Here is a 22,063-nt window from a genome sequence, read left to right on the forward strand (position 1 = left end):
CTCCTCTCTCTCCGCCCCTCCCAGTGGCTCCACCCTGCAGCAGATATAATCTCGGTCCAAGTCTGTTCAGAGCACGTATCCCAGGGTTCTCCTTATCTACTTGTCTGTCTAGCATTCTGTCTGTGGGTGTTTGTGTCTCTCTCTCTGCAGTGATTATTTCTCCATAAACGGCCCCTCACAGAGAAAGGTAAGTTCAGATCCACTCTGTTTAGCATCACTCTCCTCCTGTATGGTGTGGCATTGTAATGACATTATCGCACAGAGGGCACTGTATAATGATGATTTGAATTTGAAATAGTTGTTTATGTCTTTGTGTGATTTATATTGGCATAGATGTAAATAGGCTGTTTAGATGTTGCTTCATTATTTTATCACTAGCTAATTTGTCAATCCAGTGGATTTCAAATGCCATCTGGTATTGTTGCTCCCTTTCAACATCCCTTGTAATGTAAGCTCATTTCTCTAGTTGTGTTTTGTCAAAGGTGCATGGTAAAATCAAATGATTTGCACTGAAATCAGTGATCACACTTTTGCAACTCTGCAGTGTTCCAGACATTCATATTGTACGTAATTCCTTGAACCCTGTTTGTGGACTTTGTGGATAGTAATATCTTATGAAAAAAAGCCATTTGAAACTGAACTAAATTATTGCTAAGTTCTGGCTAATGTTTAGTGTATTCACCAATTTAATCATTATTGGTGTTTTGTGTATGACGGTATATATATTTTTTTTGTATAATTGATCATTGGCTAGACATTTGGCTGCTTGGATCTTCAGACAAGGACCAGTAGTGAACATCTTTCTAGCAGGAGATACAATAGTGTCTTCTTGGGTGTTGTGTTTGTGACACCCATGACACATTTTGGTGTCACAAAGGCTCTTCTCCTATCAGACCCACCCCAATTAAACGGAATTATGAGCATTCAGGATAGAATGTCGATGATCAGGGCAAATATATGTGTGCAAATGTTTTGTGTTTGCAGCGTGTGTGTGTGTGTGTGTGTGTGTGCGTGTGCGTGTGCGTGTGCGTGTGCGTGTGCGTGTGCGTGTGCGTGTGCGTGTGTGTGTGTGTGTGCGTGTGTGTGTGTGTGTGTGCATGAGGCTGAAGCCAAACTGTCAGGTCTACAGTATGTGATGGGGCCAAGAGCGTCAGCTTGGTGAGAAGAGAGAACAGAGTAAACATGCACTGCCATTGGCTGTGAGCAGTTATTTCTCCCAGGGATTATGACAGCTCTTTGGTTGAACGATGATGATATCTCTGTCTAAGAAAGTTCATTGGTTTAGTGCAGTGTTTCTCAAACATAGGCTCACTGACCCTTTAACCTTTCCTACTATTGTATTTTATTTTATTTTCCCCAAAATATATATTTTTTTCCCAAAAGAACTTCACTACATTTTCTGAAATAAACAAATACACTGTAGATAAATAACATTTTTTTTTAAAACAATTTTGTAAGAAAAAAAAATATCTAAAATAGTTAAAATAACAAATCTACGGTATGCATTTTTTTTTATATCATGTCAGTCAGACAGTTTGAAAATCAGACAATGAACTCGTCAGGGTGTGGAAAAGATTTTTGTTAACTTGGTATATTCAAGATTAAAATGCTTGGGATATTCCCATTCCTCTCACAGTTGTTACTACATATCCTCACCTTGATTAGTACTATTAGTAGTTCTAGTAATATTCAATCTATCTATGGTGGTGATATAGTGTGCACTGTGCACTCACTGACATTAGTCTCTAGCATTATTTCTTAACGTCGATGTTGGGTGGAAGCCAAACCCGTTATTTTTCAGAAAATGTAAAAAGAACCTGTGTTCCAATGGACCATTATTATAGTAATTATTATCTAGTCTCAAGCTTATGTTAATATTTTTCATTGGTTAAATATGTATAAAACCCACAGAAAGACATAACCACTTTCATTTAAAAACAAAAGAAAAATGTCTAAAGACAAAAGATCTAATGTATAAGCTCACAACGGCATTTTTTTTTACAACACTCTTGTACTGTACGATAAAATAGGCCATTCATTTACAAAAATGTAATATGGAGATACAAGGTTTCTGCCCGACAACAATATTATGTAATCTTCAAGGTACTCTATACCTCATACACAGTGTGTGAATTAAATATATTATTTTAGTTTTCAAACAATTCATCCCCTCACTGCTTTTCTCTGGTACATGGTGTATTTTCCACAGTTCCTCTGATTATAAATTCCTCTCCACTTATTTATGCACATGGAGGCCAGGCCAGCTTCCTCTATTCTCTCTCTTTCCCCATTGGCTTGTGCTTAGGACAAAATATTCAGGCCGAGGTGTACCCCTGTGTTCACTTTATGCAGGTTAGCTTGATTTATACGTGTAGATCGGTGACAATAGCTGATCTACAAGCTCACAACATTATGTGAGCTTGTAGATCTGCTATTTCCGGTGCCCGACACTGCGCACAACCAAGTATAAATCAGGGGTTAGTGTGCCAGAGCCCTACCAGGTGTGAGAAACGTGTGTTTAAGAACTACTTTTAAGCTGGTTAGTGTGCCAGACAGGGTATGAGAACCACAAACACAGCTGACCATTCTGTGTGCCTCCAGGTGGGCACAATGGGTGAAAGGTCAAAGAGGTTATGTGCGTATAATTGCGCGCGGTCGTGTGTGTGTGTGTGTGTGTGTGTGTGTGTGTGTGTGTGTGTGTGTGTGTGTGTGTGTGTGTGTATAAATTGCCTGTATTCATTCTTCAGAAAAACTTCAGGAATGCTGGATTCAAAGGAACAAAAGAACCGCAAAAGAAAGCAAGAATGATAGTGGACAAAAAGAGAGGGAAAGAATCCGTAAACAGCTTGGTCATTTAGGTTCACAGCTGTGTGTGTGTGTGTGTGTGTGTGTGTGTGTGTGTGTGTGTGTGTGTGTGTGTGTGTGTGTGTGTGTGTGTGTGTGTGTGTGTGTGTGTGTGTGTGTGTGTGTGTGTGTGTGTGTGTGTGTGTGTGTGTGTGTGTGTGTGTGTGTGTGTGTGTGTGTGTGTGTGTCTGTGTGTGTGTGTGGTAGTAGTAGTAGCCATATTACTACTCTTTGTGTATTTGGGTTTGTTTAAACAAGAGCTTTGCCGTGTGACTTGAAGAGGTGTTAATTTTACGGGGTGTGCTTTGTGATAAAGGCAGCGTTTAAGCAGCTTTGGAGCTGCAAAGGTTTTGCTCATTTCATTGAGACTCCAGAGCACCAAGGCACTGTCACAGCACATTTACCATGAAGAAATACAACCCTGAAAGAGGTGTGCGTGCGTGCGTGCGTGCGTGCGTGCGTGCGTGCGTGCGTGCGTGCGTGCGTGCGTGCGTGCGTGCGTGCGTGTGTGTTTTAGTGCTGGAGTGAGTATATTTGGAGGATCAACCAACAGTGAATGCATGGGTAGATTATGGGTGAGGTATCTGTGAAGGATTGTGGTGCAGGGAGCAGAATGAGAAGGCTCAGCGGTTTGCTAAACATGCTCAGTGGGATTGGAACATTGTCATTTTGGTCAGGCAGCGATTTTGCTGACATGCAGCAAGAAAAAGAGAGAACCTTTTTTTTTACTGAACTTAAATAATAATTGCAGCTCTCCTGATTCAACTGAACGAGTCAAGTTTGACTGAATAAGGCAATGTTTTAGATTTTAAAGACACACCACTCTCCACACCACTCTCCAAACAAATGCAAAACGACAAACATACACACACATAGGCTACAGTAAATTAATTGATACGTAAAGGCATACACACATACCCTTACATATAAGGCTTACAATACACACACACACACACACACACACACACACACACACACACACACACACACACACACACACACACACACACACACACACACACACACACACACGCATAATTATGCACATATTCACATGCACACGTACTGTAGAGCAGGGTTTCACACAGAGTGCCGTGATGCCAGTCCATATAATATTTGGAATTAATCAATATAACTTATACAATTATTTTATGTGAGTTTAAGCGTCTCAATATCACTTGATTATTTTATGAGTTTAAATGTCAAGTACAACATAATTTTCAAACAGTTCTAAACAAAACAGATATTCTCTCTCAGTGGTGTGTTCTATGTTTTTTCAGAGGGCATACGATATGCTCGACATGCGTGTGGTTGTGGTCAATGAATGAAATGGTTAGTAGAGGGCTACGCTTTTTTTCTGCAGGTCATACTATGTATATACTGTAGCGTAACACGGTAGAACACAACTGTTCTCTCTCAAGTTTTCCATAGTGATATACACGCTCTTCCTAACATTACCTGTCTGTAGATAGATGAAAGGGAAATGTGGATAGGTATCTTAAAGGACGACTTCACCGCTTTTCAACCTACAGTATCTTCATATAATTGGTCCTCACTAATACTCATGATAAAATGGTACAATTTTTTTCTACTTGGTCTGTGTCTCGTAGGAGGGCTGTGGACAGTCCAGAAACCTGTCTACCAGTGACATCATCGTTAGGCATGTTTTGTTTTTTTTTTTGATTTTTATTAACACGAGAACAATGGCTTCTTTTATTGCATTGCAACTTTCCAGGAATAGAAAGCCTGCAGTTTCTATTAGCTTGGATTCCCCATTGATGATGTCACTGGTAGACGGGACTCTGAACTGTCCACAGCCCTCCTCTGAGACACAGACCGAGTAGAAAAAAATTGTACCATTTTATCATGAGTATTAGTGAGGACCAATTATATGAAGATAGGTTGAAAAGCGGTGAAGTCGTCCTTTAAGAGAACAAGTAACGCTGCACCCATTGACACTGGAGGCCGTGTCTGATATGACAGGACCCCCCCTCCCCCCGGGGCCCACCCAGCATACATGTCAAAGTGTCCCTGAGCAAGACACTTAACCCCTAACAGCTCCCCCCCGAGCGCTCATCATGACCATCTGCTCAGCAGCCATCAGCTGGCTGAAGCTGAATCTGTATTTCCCTCGCAGCATTATTAAAGGTCTACCTTAACCAGGTGGTTTCTCTGTCTCTCTCCTAATCAACCCCGGTAACAAGGTGGGTTCTCTGTGTTACTTCTAACTTCTAACTGCACTGGTAACTAGGTGGTTTCACTTGCTTCCTCTTCCTTTCACCTCCATGGGGAACCGCCGGGTCATCGAGTGGCTTCAGGTCACTGACCAAGGATGTGTCCAATGGAGGAGGAGGCAAAGAGAGAGGTGGGAAGAGAGAGCTAGAGGAAGGAAGGTGGGTGGGGGGCTATGGAACAGACATTGCTCTGTTCAAAAATGAGTAAGAGGAAGAAGCGGAGACGGCGAGAAGCGAAATGTTTGTATCTGAGAGGAGACAGGGAGGATAGACAGATGTGTCTGGAGGTGCAGCACTGGGGGCTGGGTATACAGAGATATCATTTCCATTACCGTCTAATGCATGAGTTAGAGGGGGAAAAAGGTATGTTTTTGAGGGGAAATGTTTTACAGCGCTCAGTGGTGTGCTCTGACAAATCTGCTGATATTCCGCCATCAGTGTGTGTGTGTGTTGGCTTGAGTGTTTTTGTGTCTGCGGGCAATAGATACATTTAGTGTGTGCCTGGAAATTATAGATCCAGGTGTGTTTCCATAAGTTAGGCAGGAGCCACTCCCCTTTTAAACCTTGTACATAAAGGTGGTGTGTAAGTGATATTCTTTTGTTGAAATTAGTGTTAAAAGGCTCTATATTCCAATAATAATAATTGTTATACAGTGTTTGTTTAGTAACAGGGTTCTTACCGTCTCTCAGCTCTTTAGTAAACAGAAAATACATTTTCAAGTCGGGATACCAATTTCATCCAATCAGGAGACTAATACAGAGGATAAAACCAAAACATTAGCAGACAATATTGGAACTGGAATGCTATGAAGTTGAAGCTGATAAATGGGTTCTCTCTACGGATTGGATCTAATTGGTGACCCGCATGAAAATGTTTTCACTGTTTACTGAAGAGCTGGAGAGATGGGGTGACTGCTGTTACTGAACAAACACTATAGCAATAGAGTGCTTGTTTAACCACAACAGATAAATTAAGTACCTATAACAAAGGTGAAGTAAATATTCCATCAGCGGACAAACAGATTAATATTACCTTTCTGTAATATGACAGTAAGAGCCAACAATCATAATTGATGGTACTTTAAGCCTGTCTTTCTCTATTACTAAAATGAATATGTCTGCATGTACTGCACAGTCTACTAGATGTACCTTCTATACTCTACACAGCAGAAATATTCCATATATAATTTACCAGTAGCTAATACGTCCCCAAACTATTTCCTTTCCCTCTCTTCATGACTCTTGCCACAGACTCCTGCCAGACTTTAGAATGATGAAATCACGAGTCTATCGCAGCCCAAATGTGACTTTTAATGAGACAGTGTGGTTCTGTGGAGCCATAAGCTCTGCATGGAATCTATCTTTAATGTTTTCAACGAGCATTCCTCCCTTAAGTTTCATGACAGCCTAATGGAAATCCTGGTTGTCGAGATTTGTCGTCCCATCCAACCGGCAAATGGGGAAATCAGGAGCAATGCGAGGAAATGAGAAGCTCTGGCAGATCTAGATGTACTGTAGCAATGCCTTGCATCTCCCATGGTTTTTGATACCATGGTGGAGACGGCAGCCTATATATAGCGCCTGAACACCTCTCCATCTCCTGGGCAAAGCTTAACTCAGCACAAAGAAGCAGCTTTACAGACACATGCGACCCATGCGTGCTGTACATCACACACCTGATGGACAATTCCCTACACGTCTATTTATGTAAAATGTCAGAATGATGGACATCTGGAAGTAGTCATGGGAAGCACACACATGTGCACACACATGCACATGCACACAATGTAGACTACATGGAGAAGCTTTGCTTATTTTTTATTCTGTCTGGGCCAGGCGGGGCATGGTGAGAGCTCACTGGTGTGTGACCAACCACACATGGCTCTTGGCAACAGATGTCAAACCTCAGATATCTATGATCACCCCCCCACCCCCCTATATCAGCCGTATCATCCAGTGGTTAATGGCAGCTTACTGGATCGGTTTTCAGAGTGTCAAAAGTGTGTGTGTGTGTGTGTGTGTGTGTGTGTGTGTGTGTGTGTGTGTGTGTGTGTGTGTGTGTGTGTGTGTGTGTGTGTGTGTGTGTGTGTGTGTGTGTGTGTGTGTGTGTGGGGGTGTGTGTGTGTGTGTGTGTGGGGGTGTGGGGAGGATAATTCTGTTAACTACTGTAAGAGTACTGTAGCAGTGTCTGTTAGCCAGCCAGTATGGAAAGTGTGGTAAATAAATGTTGTAAAAAATACAGAACATCGTTCTTGTTCTTGTTCTCAGTTACACTCCATAAAGCCTGACTGCTTGTCAGAAAGTGGTGACAGAAAGTGTTCAAGTGCAACGGTCTGTAAAAGAAATCAACCCACTGAGTGAGATGTATATGAGAAACAGATCACATGACATCACCCATGCCAATGTTATCACACAACTGTGGCCCTTTAATTTACACGTTACCAACCAAGTTATACATTGATTATTTTGTTTGCGATTATTATATAGATTTCTTCGATCAATTGAATAACGGATAACCGTGTTTTTTATATCAACGAATTAACGTGAATACATTTTTATTTTTTTTTAATATTCGACTAAATCGTTTAACCACTTAAGCCTGTTTTATACTTTGTTGTACACCGGTGTTGTGCAAAAATAGAGGAAAATTGCCGACCTACAAGCTTAACGTGTTGCATCGCGACTCGTTGTGAGCTTGTAGATCATCTATTTTCAAAATTATTGACTGGTACCAGCACTGAAAAGGCATTGGAAGCTATGTGAGATGTTCATTATGGTTAGAACCTTGATCAATAATAGACCACACCATGTCAATTGTAAGTTAGTCGCAAAGCAGGCGACATTATGTTCAACAACATAAGGCTAGTTAAGCTTTCTGGGTAAGAACATATGGTATTTCCATCAGCCTCATGTCTCTATGACAAAGTTACGTTGTCGTTATGTGACACTGAACAGAACCTTGCTTGTTCTTGACCGACAGTCACTATGATCTGTAACCCCATGTGCTGACAGAACATTTCTCCTCACTTCTACACACACCTATTCACACAGTCATAAATAGTTACACACATGCACACACGCATGCACGCAAGGGCAGCCGGCCAGGCCAGACTTTTGGACAGATTGCATTTACGTACAGTATATCCACAGTATTAATGGTTTACACATTACACTAACCCGATCAGTCCAAGTGTAGATGGCAAGGTCAGATTTTAAATATATTTTTAATATTCTTACCTTATTTTTAATTGTTACCTTACTACTTCCTTGTATCTCTCTTACCTGTATCTGCGTTTCATGCCTACTTTCGTGCTGCTATGACATCTCAATTCAATAAAGGTTCATCTACATAAAAGCTCAAATGGATCATTACATTTGTATAATTTCAGTTATGGCAGTTTATCATTTTGGAATGTGTTATCATTTATATTGTATCTCTTTTGTAAGTCTTCATCCATAACAGATTATCTGTTAACATGTGGAAACTGGGGGGTTACTACTGTACGTATATATGTTATGTCATTAGATATTAGGTGAAAGTTTGCACCTACATCACAAAACTTCAGGACGCTTTCGGTTTCTTAAAAGCTTTTGTTTTACTCTCTGACATGCTATTTAGTGACAGAAGTCTGTCTGAGATTTACACAAACCCTGCTAAATGTCTCGGGCCAAGGGACATCTTTCTGTCTTCTGTCTCGGATTCCATTCTAAGCATTCATTAATAACCACATGAACCCTTCCGTCCCTATTCTGGGATGAACATTTGTGAAAATAGCAGATTTACAAGCTCACAATACATCGCAATGCAACCCGTTCCAAAGATATTTAGAGGGTGAAATTAGGGGGGATAGTATATAGAGCCCTGGGGGACCATGTCAAAGTGTGTTTGTTTTATGTGCAGAGAGAAAGAGAATGATGTTTTTGATAATGAGTGATTGTTTTCTATGTTCATACTATATCAATTAGTTCCCAACCAGCCCACTCTCCCACAAAACACCAAGAAATTCATTCTAGCAGATTGATACTATTAGGAGATGGAATAAAACAAGATAAGGAGCATGAAGTCCCTGTTTAATATTGTTTTAGATGAATGAATGGAGAGTCTATTGTGAACCTTATGTTTTTTGTGTTGTTGAATGATAATAAAGGACTTTTTTTTTTAGATCAGTTTAGAAGCCAGACCAACCCTCAACATCAAATTCACCATCAAATCCTGAGTGCTAGTTAAACCCAGATTTTTTTATTTTTACACTTAAAGAGTAAAATTAACACTAAAGAATGTTACTGTATAGCTGACTTCTGAGCCCATCCCTCTAACTTTGAAGCCTTTTTGAAGCCTATAGTTGTATTGTTGACAAGGATATAAAGGCTGTTTTATGCTTTGTTGGGCACCAGTGTTGTATTCCAAAAATAGCAGATCTACAAGCTCACATGCTTATAAATCTGCTATTTTCGGCACGTGACACCGTCGTATGACGAGGTATAAATTAAAGACTTCAGGGGCAGAAATAGCTCCAGACCCTACTTGGGAAAACTGAGCAGCATTCCTTTGGACCTGTTGGCATGTCAGACTTCCATCTTTGCGGAAACGAGATGGGCCTCCTTCAAAGGCACGAGACGGCCAGCTCTCATGGGGGGAGAGAGAGTGGCACCGCCATGTTAAAATCACCAGCTGCCTGAGAAACGGCCAAAGGGCAAAAGCTGATGCTTGTCCATCTGTGGAGCTGACGGCAGAGCAGGCGATGAGGATGTGGCATGGATTCCAGATTAGAATTAGGGGCAGAGCACATCGACTCTCTAAAGACTGATTTAAGCCTAATTCATTCTTTGTCACTTCCACCAAAAAATTGCGTCACATTTTTCATTTGAAAATCAGTTTTTGTGAGTGACAAATAACAAGTAATTGACACTTTTTTTTAACTCAAGGGATAAATCAGGTTTAAGTATGAACTGAAACAGGGGCTGGGGCTGGGACTGGCGAGTGATTGACACTGGATTGAGTCTGTGAGAAGAGCTTTGGCAGAGGCAGAGGCAGAGCATGGCTTGGCTGGGCATGGATGGGCTGGCTGGTATGACTTATAGGCTGGAGACAGAAAGGCTGTTTGTTTGAATCAGAACTAGACCTCAGAGGGTGAGATGGGCTTTCACACTACAGTACCAAACCAAAATCCTTCCACCTGGACCAGACAACCAAAGCAAACTGTGGCATCTTGCGTTACAGGGCATTTGAAAGGGAATGCATAGTGGTTGGATAATAGGTGTAAGACTAGAACGTGGTCTGGACGGCCCAGCTGCAGCATCATTCTGTTGGCTCACAGCTGTGCTGGTTCGACCTGACTTTTGTGTTCTGACTGGAAGGAATAAAGCCGTTGAGCAGGCAGACACACAGGGTTCAATTTGCTGGGGGTTGCCTCTGCTTTTGATATCTCCACTCTAGTAATTCATATTTATAGCCAGTGGGGATATGTTTTATCCTTGCTTCGGGTCATATGGGAAATGTAGACTGTCTAATATGTTTGATATTTAAATTTGATGATATCACAATTGAACAATGTAATAAAAAACAACCCTGGCATCGGTATTTGGTGCAAATTTTCAAAATGAAAAAAAGGCAAAACATTTCAAAATGACTGAATTGTTTTAAAACATTTTCAAAAATAGCAAAATTAGGCGATCAACAAGCTCATCAACTTGTAGATTGTCTAATTTGCTATTTGTTGTCATTTGTCTTTCAGTGAAGTATATAGGGTTGAAGTGGTTAAGAAAATTACCATTCTTTATAAATATCGAACCCTGCAGAGTACACTATCTTTTTGTACCAAAGTTGTGCCATGGTGGAGGGACAGCTTCTCGATTGTAGCTTAAGTGCAGACACAATTTTGTTCTGTCTTGCCTGCTTTCTTTGCTTAACACAAAGACATGACCAGATGTGGAAGGGTTACATTCAAAATGTAATTGATTGGTAAAGGATTACTAATGATCTTATTGTAATTATAATCAGTAACCTAGTAGGTAATGTTTGTATTGCAAAAGTCAATAGAACACACCACCAAATTAAAGGGGGTGCAAGTGATATTATTTGCTAAAATAAGTGTTAAAGGGGTGTTTCACTTTCAAACACTTCTGGGGACATTTTAACATTTACTGAGTCTTTTGTATGCAACTCAGACAATTTACAAGTTGCTTGATTCAATATTCAGATATTTGATATACATTTTTTACAAGCCCCCTCCTATATAAACCCATTGAACTTCAAACTATATTTAAACTTATTGAAAACACACGTCCCTGGTTCTAGTGACCGATATCGTTCTTCTAATGCATAATGGGGGGTGTAAATTACTCTTTTCATGGTTTTGTAATAAAAAAATAAGTTAAATATAAAAATATTAATTAAATACATGAAAAAAGGACTTGAAGAAACACGTAGTTCTGGTGACTGATATCCTTCTTATAATGATTAAAAGAAGGATATCAGTCACCAGAACCAGGGTTGTGTGTTTTCAATGAGTCTAGTTGACTATGGTTAAAATAGAGTTTAAAGTTCATAAAATGAATATCAAATATCTACATATTGAATCAAGCAACTTAAAAACTGTCTGGGGTGCACACAAAAGCCAGAGTAGATGTTAGAATTACAGAACTACATTCTGAATTGTACATTCCCAATCCTGGAAATGATCTAAGTGTGTTTTATTCAAAGAAACTATTACTTGTCACAATTAATGAAGTCACTGAATAAATGAACAAATATGTATTTAATCCAAGTATTTGAGGTAAAGAATACATTTGCTTGGTTAGGAATACGATTAGTGGGCATGCTGTGGACGTGATTGATCATAGGGTAATAGCTGACGGGAGGGATGCTCTCGCTGTACAAGCTAGTTTCTGCATGGCGCGCCAGTGAGTTAGCTGAGGGGTGACAGACATACTTCACACTCTTGTAAAATGACTTTTGAGTGGCAGGCAATGAATGCATGTTCACTCTCTTTTACTCGATACTTGTTTTGCCTTTTAATTTCGATGTTTTCATTGCTTTGTTTTTTGCCTTTTAACTAGTTATTATCTTAATAAAGTAGCTTTTTTGTTCGTTCAGTCTTGTAAAGCGACTTTGAGTACCAAGAAAACCGCTAAATAAATTGGATGAATCATTATTATTATTATGCTGTTCATACAAGCTATAAATGGCAATCATGTTCATGCCATGAGCATGTACATAATAGCCATGAATCTGACAACATGTGTTGCACAGTGGGATAATGCTAGCCTGGTAAATCCCCCCCCCCCTTCCGGAAATCTCATTTGCATTTGATTAAATGAGATATCTGGAGGGAGGGGTTTACCATGCTAGGATAATGCAGGTACAGGCTACAGTGCATCCCCAGAACAGATGAGCGGTGTAGTTAAGCCCTAGTTTATGCCCTGTTGTATGACAGTGTCATGCAAAAATAGCAGATCCACAAGCTCGATGTGACACGTTGTGAGCTTGTAGATTCGCTATTTTAACTATTTTCGAACATTTTAAAATCTTAAAGTCTAAAATTACATGCCGACAGGTTGCAAGTGGTTAAGTTACTGTTAAGCTGTACTTCTTTTGGGAACCTGTTCATGCATGGAAACCTAACCGACATACAGTTCTGTTTTGTGCTTAAAGGAAAGTAGCATCTGCCTGCAAGTAGCTGAGATTTTGTTAGAGGTCAGCACAGAGGGCAGCCTTAGCCTTGGATTTACTACGTTTAATGTGGTTCCCTCTGGTGGCTGGTCACTGTCTGTGCAGGAATTAACCCAACTACTCAGACTTGAGCACAGGTAGGCTTAATGCAAAAGGGGGTCATGCATTCTCAAACACTATATTTCAGATTACTGAGCAGTAAATAAAACATTTCATGACTAATTTACCATGAAACTGCTGAGCCAGTAGAATATTGATTTGAAAACATTTGCTATAACCCGATCGCAAATAGAGAAAAAGGTGAAAGAGGGCCATCAATAATAATTCCACATTAACCACAACCACAGCAGCTCTAGTAACTGAGTCATTTGTATATGCTAAAACTGAATATCAGTTGTTGCTGAGGCGGCATAGAGAGACGGCACTAGAAACCATAATTTAACAGCACTTTGATGGACTGAATAAAGGTGTCATCGTCTATTCTCTATGTCATCAGATCAGTTAGTCTTGATGGAGTATATTCACTTTACTGTAGCATTTGGGAAAGTTCAAAAGAATAATTTACATCAAAGGGCCTGGCCAGCAGACCAACGCAGTGGGCATAGTGTGATTACTTCTTTCATTTGTTGAGGAGGGGGAGAGAAAACAGGAATGGGCCTGAACTCACATTACACATACAATCAGAATCAGAATAAACTTTTTACAGTTGGTGAAATTTGTTTTTGTGCATGCAAGCTCCATAGTGTTTTGTTGTTTTCAGAATGAAGAAAAGAAAAGAGAGGGGGGGGACAGGGAGAGCAAGGGGAAACATCTAACAAGTAAAGAAAAACATGTCAAGGAGAGGGAAAAAATCTAACATATCTACATAATATACACATAGCATAAACCAAAGTACAGTACGGACATGAGGTTAGACATAAAGTGTGAAGTGGTGACGCTTCAGTAGGTCCACATAAGCAGCAGGTATGTACATGAGATTAGACATTAAGGTGCAAAAGAGTATCAACGCATGCATTGTACATGAGATTATTAAACATATAATTATCAACGCATTGTCAGGTTCACATAGGATGGAAGTCCAAATAGGGTAATAACTCTCACAGGTAAAATCCACATTGTAGATCCACAAGGAAAAGTAAAATGGCCTGGTGGTGACAGCAGGCAGTGGTCAGGCCATGTTCAACAGTCTGATGGTAGCCTTTCATCTCAAGCTGCCTTCTCAGGAATAGTTTCATTCAAAAATGAATCGATTTTAGTTATTTATTTAGTTTATCCTCAAAAACTCCTTGAAGGCAAAAGTATTAAAATGGCTTTGAAATTTCATATACTTTTCTCTCTCTCTCTCTCTTTCTTTTTTTTTAGAAAGGTAGGTGATATTCTCTTCCAAATGGTGAATAGCTCATTGTTGAATGAAACCTTTCATTAATTAATTCAGCAGCAACAGATCACTTTGTTTCTTCAATGATGATTATAATAGTATTTGTAAATGCTTTTGAAGCATATTAAGAATTATTATACTAATAATTTGCCTGAACAACTAAGACGTTTTCCGAGTTCCAAATTGAGGAACCAAGGAACAACAAAAGTGGATTATTTTTGCATTGTAAAGTGTGTGAGAATGTGTCTAACAGCTCCATATTCCAAGTCTATGATATTTAGTTTTCCAATCATAAAATGCATGTGTATGTGAGTCACTGGCCATATGAATCAAGGAGTCAAGGAATGCATATCTCCGTCTAGCAGTGTCATTAAAGTAATAATGTAAATTGAAAAGCCTTCATCAATCCTGTGTATTTTGTTTAATACAGAATATTTGGTGTACAGAGAACAATTTTGTGGTGGAAAAGAGCAATGTACAAGTGTATAATCTGAACGCAGGTACAAAATAACCCAAATTGCCTAATCAGACTACTAATATTACAGACATAACATTGGAAAAAGATGGCACACAGACTCTGGCTTTTATTTTGTAGTTCTGTCTCTAGCAAATGAAAACAGAACATTGTTAGCTTAGTTTTAGTTAAGCAGTGACTTCCAGTTGATGGTACTTTAAAACAGAACTTGTCTTTTGTTGACACAATGGATATACAAATCAAATGAAGGCGTGGTAGGGTTTTTCAATTGCAGAACAAAAGTGTTAAAAAAGTTAAATTCAACTACACATTTAGACTAATTGTTTGTCCTCTCTTTCTTTCCTTCCTTCAGGCTATTATGGCCATGCCTCCCCTCCTGAACCCCTTCCTCCTGGCGCTGTTACAGCTGGTCGTGTTAACTCATGTTCATGGAGGGGCATACTATGGACACAAGCAGCATCCTCAGCAGCATCACCAGCCCATACAACACGTCCAGCACATGGGCATGGTCAAAGAGGGCTACCCACAGCAACAGTACCTTGGCAAGGAGATGCCCTATATGCCATACCCCCAGTACAGGAAGGAGCCTCCCCAGATGCCTGTGCATATGGGCAAGGAGATCCCTCGTAAGGGTGGTATCTTTAATAAAGGTGTACAGGACAAAGGTGAGTCTACCTACCATTTCAAGCTAGAAACTATCATCAACAGTCATTGGCTATATTAACCACATGAACCCTCGTGTCCCTATTCTGGGCCAAATATTCTGTGAAAATAGCAGATCTACAAGCTCACTACGTGTCTTGTTGTGAGTGAGCTTGTGTTCGGCTATTTTCGGTGAAGAGATTTGGTGTAGACTATAGGGAAATACAAGTGGATCCAGTATAGAGCACTTGGGGCACCCCTGTCAAATATAGGGTGTAAAGACCAGCTGAAACGAAAACATTTTTCTCACACTTTTAGAACATATCCGTGGCCATAATGGGGACATAGTTAACAATAGATCCCCCCAAAGTTTTAGCAAAATAAAAAATATATATATTTCAAAAGTCCAATCTTAATTACTTCCTGTCAAACAAATGTACAACGTAATGCTTGATACCATCGGCCGGTAGAAACCAATTTCAATGAATAATATTATGACAAGTAGCACTAGTGGCCGGTGTTTCTCTGTTGAATAATATCAAAGATGGTGCATGCAGCGCTTACAGCCTTTGCCAAATGTATAATTCCTCATTCTGGCAAGACCCACCCTTAGACCCACCCTACCTGCTGCCAATTGGCTTCTTGGCAGAAAGGGGCGTCCTAACCTTCAAATAACATCCAAAACTGTCACAGAACAGTGAGCTTGATCGCTCTTGATAGTAAAGAGAGTAGGTTTATGTTCCCAAGACTATGGTTATGAATCCCACCGCCGTGTACATTTCCACACAAATTAAAAATGTCAGTGAGTAAAGAGAAAGGTTTACGTTCCCAAGACTATGGTTATGAATCCCACTGCGGATGTACTTTTCCACTCCAAAGCATTTCCACACAAATGTTAAGTTAGTGTGATTAGGCATAGTTTTTCGTGAGGTTAAGGTTAGGGTTAAGGTTAGGGTGAGGCATATTGCAAAAGTGTAAGGAAGAAGTTGAATACAAGGAAGAACTAGGAACAAGTGCCAGTCACAGAGACTACTGGCCAATCACAACAGGTCTTGCCAGAATGAGGGCTCAGAAAAGAATAACCCTTTACAAACAGACACAGCTAAATAAACGTTTATGTTACGGCAACCATAGATATATATAAAGGCTAGATGACTCACCCGCGCTGCTGGCCAATGGAGTACGACGTTGCCACATGGCGGCCATCTTGGGACAGTCATTCATAACATTATGTCTATGGTGCATATACTTTGAAATAACCATAGCGTGCTCAATTTTCATCCGATTTTCCGATATAATTATGCATTATCATAACTACATCTTTGGTGTTTACAAAACACCAAACCGTTTGAAAATCGGATGAAAATTTAGCACGCTATATGGTTATTTCAAAGTACATGCACCATAGACATAATGTTATGAATGACTGTTGCAAGATGGCCGCGGTTGAGCTACGCTTGCGACGCCCCCTTGAGCCATCTAGCCTTTATATATATCTATGACGGCAACCCCAAGGAAAAACCCTTTGAGGAAAAACTCCCCAAAGACAATGATCATGGGGGGGAAGCTGATAAGAGCTCATGTTCTTGTTTCTGTCCTAGCGACCCCTGCTGGTTGGTCAAGGTGCCTGTTCAATGAGGGGATCTGGGGAGAGATAGCGTGAACCACTGCACACATAATGCTTGTAATGGAAAAAATATTTTATCCATACAGGGTGAAGGCATTAGACAAACTTTTATTAACTCAGCCTTGTATTGCAGCTTATAGCCCAAAAAGGGCCTCATGGCCTAGAACAAGCTCCAACCCTTTCCTCTGTCTTGAGTCTTTCTCAGTTATCTCTGACTCCCAAAATGTGATGTCAAAGACTTCTTATAGTATCCCTTGCACACAGAGAAGCAGCCCTTAAATGGTCATATTCTACATGTAGGCAATAATAGACATCAATACATAAGTGGTTAAGCTGACAGGTTAAGTTGTGTATAGGAGGAGTGTAGAGCAGTCCTTGTATGGAATCAGCCTGCAATCAGCCTGGGATCTATGCAGTGGATCAGAACAGTCTAGTACCTCTAATACAACGTTTTGCACAGAATGAATAGTTACACATACAAGTGAATACGTAATGCGTGATTACATCGGCAGGCACTAACCAATTTCAATGAATTTATGACAAATAGCACTAGACTCTAGTGACTAGAGGATGGTGTTTTAGTTTTATACGGATTATACCATATTTAGATTGCAATAAAATAACACCTACTCACTTAATGTTTAACTGTGCATTGATGTGTAAATGATAAATATTGATATATTAAGTATTTCTGCCATTGCCAACAGGTCTCACTATCCCCAGCGGGCCTGAGGGAATTCCTCAAGGTGAACAAGGCCCAGTGGGACCAATTGGACCAAATGGACCTGTTGGACCTCCAGGACCTCCAGGGATTGGACAGCCAGGACCTGCTGGACAACCGGGTGCTCCAGGTCCACAAGGGGGACCTGGTGTAGGAAAACCAGGTTTACCAGGACCACTAGGAAACCCAGGAGTAAATGGTGAGCCAGGACCACAAGGGGAAATGGGCCCTGGTGGTGGAGAGGGGCCAGAGGGACAGCCAGGGTCTCAGGGCCCCCCTGGGCCTCCTGGACTGCCAGGGATAGGTAAACCAGGAGGGCAAGGACTACCAGGCCAGCCAGGTCCACGAGCAGAGCCAGGACACAAAGGTCTGCCAGGACTTCCAGGGTTACCAGGACCAAAGGGAGACAAAGGACTTGGCCAGCCAGGGCAGCCTGGGCACAAAGGATTCCCTGGACCCCCAGGTCCACCTGGCTCAGGAGGTTTGCCTGGTGTGGGCAGACCCGGATTGAATGGGATGCCAGGTCCACAAGGCCCATCGGGGAAGCCTGGACCCCCAGGAGGGGAAGGACCATCTGGTCCACCTGGTGAAGGAGGTGAGCTTGGACCACCAGGTCTGCCTGGACAGGGAAAACCAGGTCAGAATGGCTTGCCAGGACAGCCAGGCATGCCAGGCGGGAAAGGACATCCAGGACCACCAGGTTTGCCAGGGAAGCCAGGACTTCCTGGATTTGGAAAACCAGGATTCCCAGGGCCAAAGGGTGATAAGGGCTTGGGTGGCCCGCCTGGACCTTCCGGACCAAAGGGAGATAAAGGCCACGGAGGACTGCCTGGTATGCTTGGATCCCCTGGACCAAATGGTTCACCAGGCCCTTCTGGTCCAATGGGACCACCTGGAGGTATTGGTGCTCCTGGACCCAAAGGAGAAAGTGGAGAGGGAGGGCACAAGGGTCTTGATGGTGCCCCAGGTAAACCGGGTCCTTCTGGACTTCCTGGTAAAGATGGTCTAACTGGAGAAGATGGTGAGCCAGGGCCAAGAGGTACACCAGGACCGAGTGGTGGTAAAGGAGAAGGTGGACACAAAGGTTTACCTGGTCCTTCAGGTACTCCAGGACTTCCTGGGCCAAAGGGACAAGCTGGATTACCTGGCGCTGTGGGTCCCCAAGGCCCTAAAGGTATTCCAGGCCTGGGTGGTGCAGGAGGACCAATTGGACCTCCTGGGTCAAATGGGCTAAAAGGAGATAATGGACTTCAAGGTCTCCCTGGCGTTCCTGGAGAGGGGATCCCAGGTGTTGTGGGTCCTACAGGACCCACAGGGAAAGAGGGCATAGCAGGTCCAGCTGGACAACCAGGTCAGCCTGGCCTCCCTGGGCCTCCTGGTCCAGCCGGAGCAACTGCTGTACCCGATAACGCGGCTGTCCTCCCTGTGATGGGCACACTGGATGGCGTAAAGGCTGGTGGTTATAACAAGCCGGGCAAGTATGGAGGCAATGGCGCAGAGGTAATGGGTGTCAGTGGCCTGGAAATGCCGGCGTTCACAGCTTTAGTGACCAAACCCTTCCCACCAGTGGGCACACCGGTAATCTTTGACAAGCTCCTGTATAACGGTCGTCAAAACTATAATCCCCAGACAGGTGTGTTCACCTGCGACATGCCCGGCATTTACTACTTTGCCTACCATGTTCACTGCAAAGGAGCCAATGTGTGGGTGGCCTTGATGAGGAACAATGAGCCAGTCATGTACACATATGATGAATACAAGAAGGGCTTCCTAGATCAAGCATCAGGCAGTGCAGTACTACCTCTACAGCCCGGGGATACAGTGTACATCCAACTGCCCTCAGATCAGGCCGCAGGACTTTATGCAGGCCAATACGTTCACTCCTCCTTCTCCGGGTACTTGTTATACCCAATGTAAAAACATTTATTTGAGTGGTGTGTGTTTTTGTTTTTGTTTTTTCAATAAAACATCTATAATCTGTTGCTCCGGTCAACAGAGTTGGGAGGACAAGACGGACTTTCTGTTGGCAAATCTGAAGTGTCTGTATATACCGTACAGCAGAGTTCATAGCCATGTATTTGCTAGTACAAGGATTTTTGTACTTACAGCTCTGACAATTATGTAAGAATGTGTAAAACTGGACATTCAAAGAAGACGTTATATAATTTATTTGCATTTGGCAAGTAATGAATAATTTCAGACTCAGAGTTTAATTTATAATTTGGTATCAACAGGAATGCAGAATCCACGCTAGGGAGGGTGTAAAATGGTGTAGTGTCATGTTATCTCCCTGCCCTGATTAGTTCTTATCAAAACTGGCAGCTGCCCTACGTGGCAAAGAATGTAAAACAGAAAACTTAAAGATATATTTCACTTTGGTTGGACAACTACATTTTAGCATGCATACGTTGATATTAATTAATGAACAGTCAATCCTCAATATTTGCTTACATTTGCCGAATCCAAGTTCCCTTGTCCATATATACACAGTATATATATATATATAGTGTGTGTGTGTGTGTGTGTGTGTGTGTGTGTGTGTGTGTGTGTGTGTGTGTGTGTGTGTGTGTGTGTGTGTGTGTGTGTGTGTGTGTGTGTGTGTGTGTGTGAACACAATTTTGATACAGGTGAAATGAAACCTAAAAAAGTACAACATGGAAAGCTGACAAAAATTGAGAAATCACTTGATTTTTAACTTGATTAAGTCATAAGTATAGAAGTCTGCTAGTAGTGTGCTACTATTGCTGCTTGTATGGATGTTAATGTCAACTATTATCTTCCACTATCTAATGCTAAGTATTTGTAAGAGCTATGTCAATTAATTATACCAATGAAATGAGTGAAAGTTGTACACATATTTTTCAGTTTTAACCAATGATGAGGTCAGATGAACATGGAATTGACCATACAGTGTGTATTCCTCAGCAATATTGGTGGTCAACCATTAATGGACTCAGGGTTTGCATACTAAAAGTTAAAAGGTGCATCTAAAGGAAAATATTTCTTTTGAATTTGATTAATGAAATGAATCAATTGCATGCGTTGAATATTATCTGAGCAATTGTGATAATGAACTGCTCCTGTGAGTGAGATTGGAACTGTAACATCTTGTTCTAGGTTTTGTATTATGTTGGCATACTGGCACCAGCTATGATATTACAAAGGATTTGTCACTGGCCAAGTATGGGCAAATGTATGCCATAATGGTGTAATACATATCTTTTAGTAAACAAAGAATGGATTGAGAACAAACACACTGTTACCAGGGAATATGAAAACCACTGCTGACATCAAAAAAGGTTGTTGTATTTGTCACCAGCATAATAAAGTATACTATAACTGATTTATGTTAAATATGAGAAAGCCATGAATTTGCAGCTGTTATTTTACTCATTTTCATAGTAATTTGGCTGTGTTAGATAGTATTTTTCCACTGCTGTCTGAAGATTTGAATAAGCTAATCAAATAACTTAAACCTATATTGTCACCTGATGTTTACTGCTCTGGTATTAAAAATTGAGTACAATTAATTATCTTATCTAAAATGATACTGTTAAAAGTGCCTTCGCTTAGTTTACAGTGTAAATTATGATCCACAGTGAGTTTTACTTTACAGAAATGCCAGCAAACATTTTCAAAATGTATGTATCATCAATGGATAGATTTTGACAGAATATCATCCTTTAGTTTGATAATATTTAGTATTTCTGGTCACAGGTGTTTTGAAATGAGATCCAAAAACATGCTTTGTATACTAGATGTGCCTGAAAGCTAAATCAAGCACACAGTATATGAAATACATACAACTCAGGAATCTTTTGAAAATAAAATAAGTGAATATAAAAATACACTTGTCCCAGAATCATGCCTAAATAATGAATTGACAACAATATTTGTGTCTTTAATTTATTATTTTGTCTACTGGTCTCCAATGTCTAGTAGTGCAGGGGACTTCGGTAAGGATTTTTCAAAAGGAAAATAAATGTACATAATGTTTCCCTTTTGAAGCAATGGTGCTAAATGTTCAGTGTAAACAAAAGAAAACCGTAGGTAAAGTTTTAAATTTGTAATTGTCTGTTGTTTTTCTAAATAAAGATGATTTAATTAAGAAAATCATTTGTTGTTTCTAACCTCTTTTTTTGTAGCCAAATTAGTGCCAAGAAGTTCTTAGTAGGTCTTCTAAGGCTATAAATATTGCATATTATGTTGACAGAGAAATGGCTGTCTGCATGCTGACTATAATTGACAGTTCATAGCACCTCGAAATATTTATGTTCTGATTCCATACTTGTCTATTACGTGTGAATACACCTTGCAAATGGTGCATTTTATATAGCGACTTTATCCAAAGAAATATAGGACATCTTGAAAATGGCCCGGTTTCTAAAGTTAAATATTTGACCCAGAAGAATGTTCATGCCAAATTTCATGCTTGTATCATAACATGAACGATTGTTCTTATTATCTAGT

At 40.7% G+C, this 22,063-nt stretch overlaps 1 protein-coding gene across 1 annotated transcript; it reads left to right on the forward strand.

Moving 5' to 3' along the window:
* Nucleotides 1-79: 79 nt before the first annotated feature.
* Nucleotides 80-21,632, forward strand: col8a1a (collagen, type VIII, alpha 1a). The gene is made up of 3 exons (XM_080413007.1): nt 80-187; nt 14,956-15,268; nt 17,580-21,632. Exons 2-3 carry the CDS (start codon nt 14,962-14,964, stop codon nt 19,508-19,510), a joined length of 2,238 nt encoding a protein of 745 aa, XP_080269133.1. The 5' UTR covers nt 80-187; nt 14,956-14,961; the 3' UTR covers nt 19,511-21,632.
* The last annotated feature ends 431 nt before the right edge of the window (nt 21,633-22,063 follow it).

The sequence above is a fragment of the Gymnoscopelus braueri genome (assembly GCF_963280865.1).
Source record: "Gymnoscopelus braueri genome assembly, chromosome: 18".
Taxonomy (NCBI): domain Eukaryota; kingdom Metazoa; phylum Chordata; class Actinopteri; order Myctophiformes; family Myctophidae; genus Gymnoscopelus; species Gymnoscopelus braueri.

What these genes read in the sequence shown, in the direction of transcription:
- col8a1a (XM_080413007.1), top strand. Translation starts at nt 14,962, where the DNA reads ATGGCCATGCCTCCCCTCCTGAACCCCTTCCTCCTGGCGCTGTTACAG. An exon ending in TAAAGGTGTACAGGACAAAG is followed by an intron (nt 15,269 to 17,579) that starts GTGAGTCTACCT and finishes CATTGCCAACAG; the next exon opens with GTCTCACTATCCCCAGCGGG.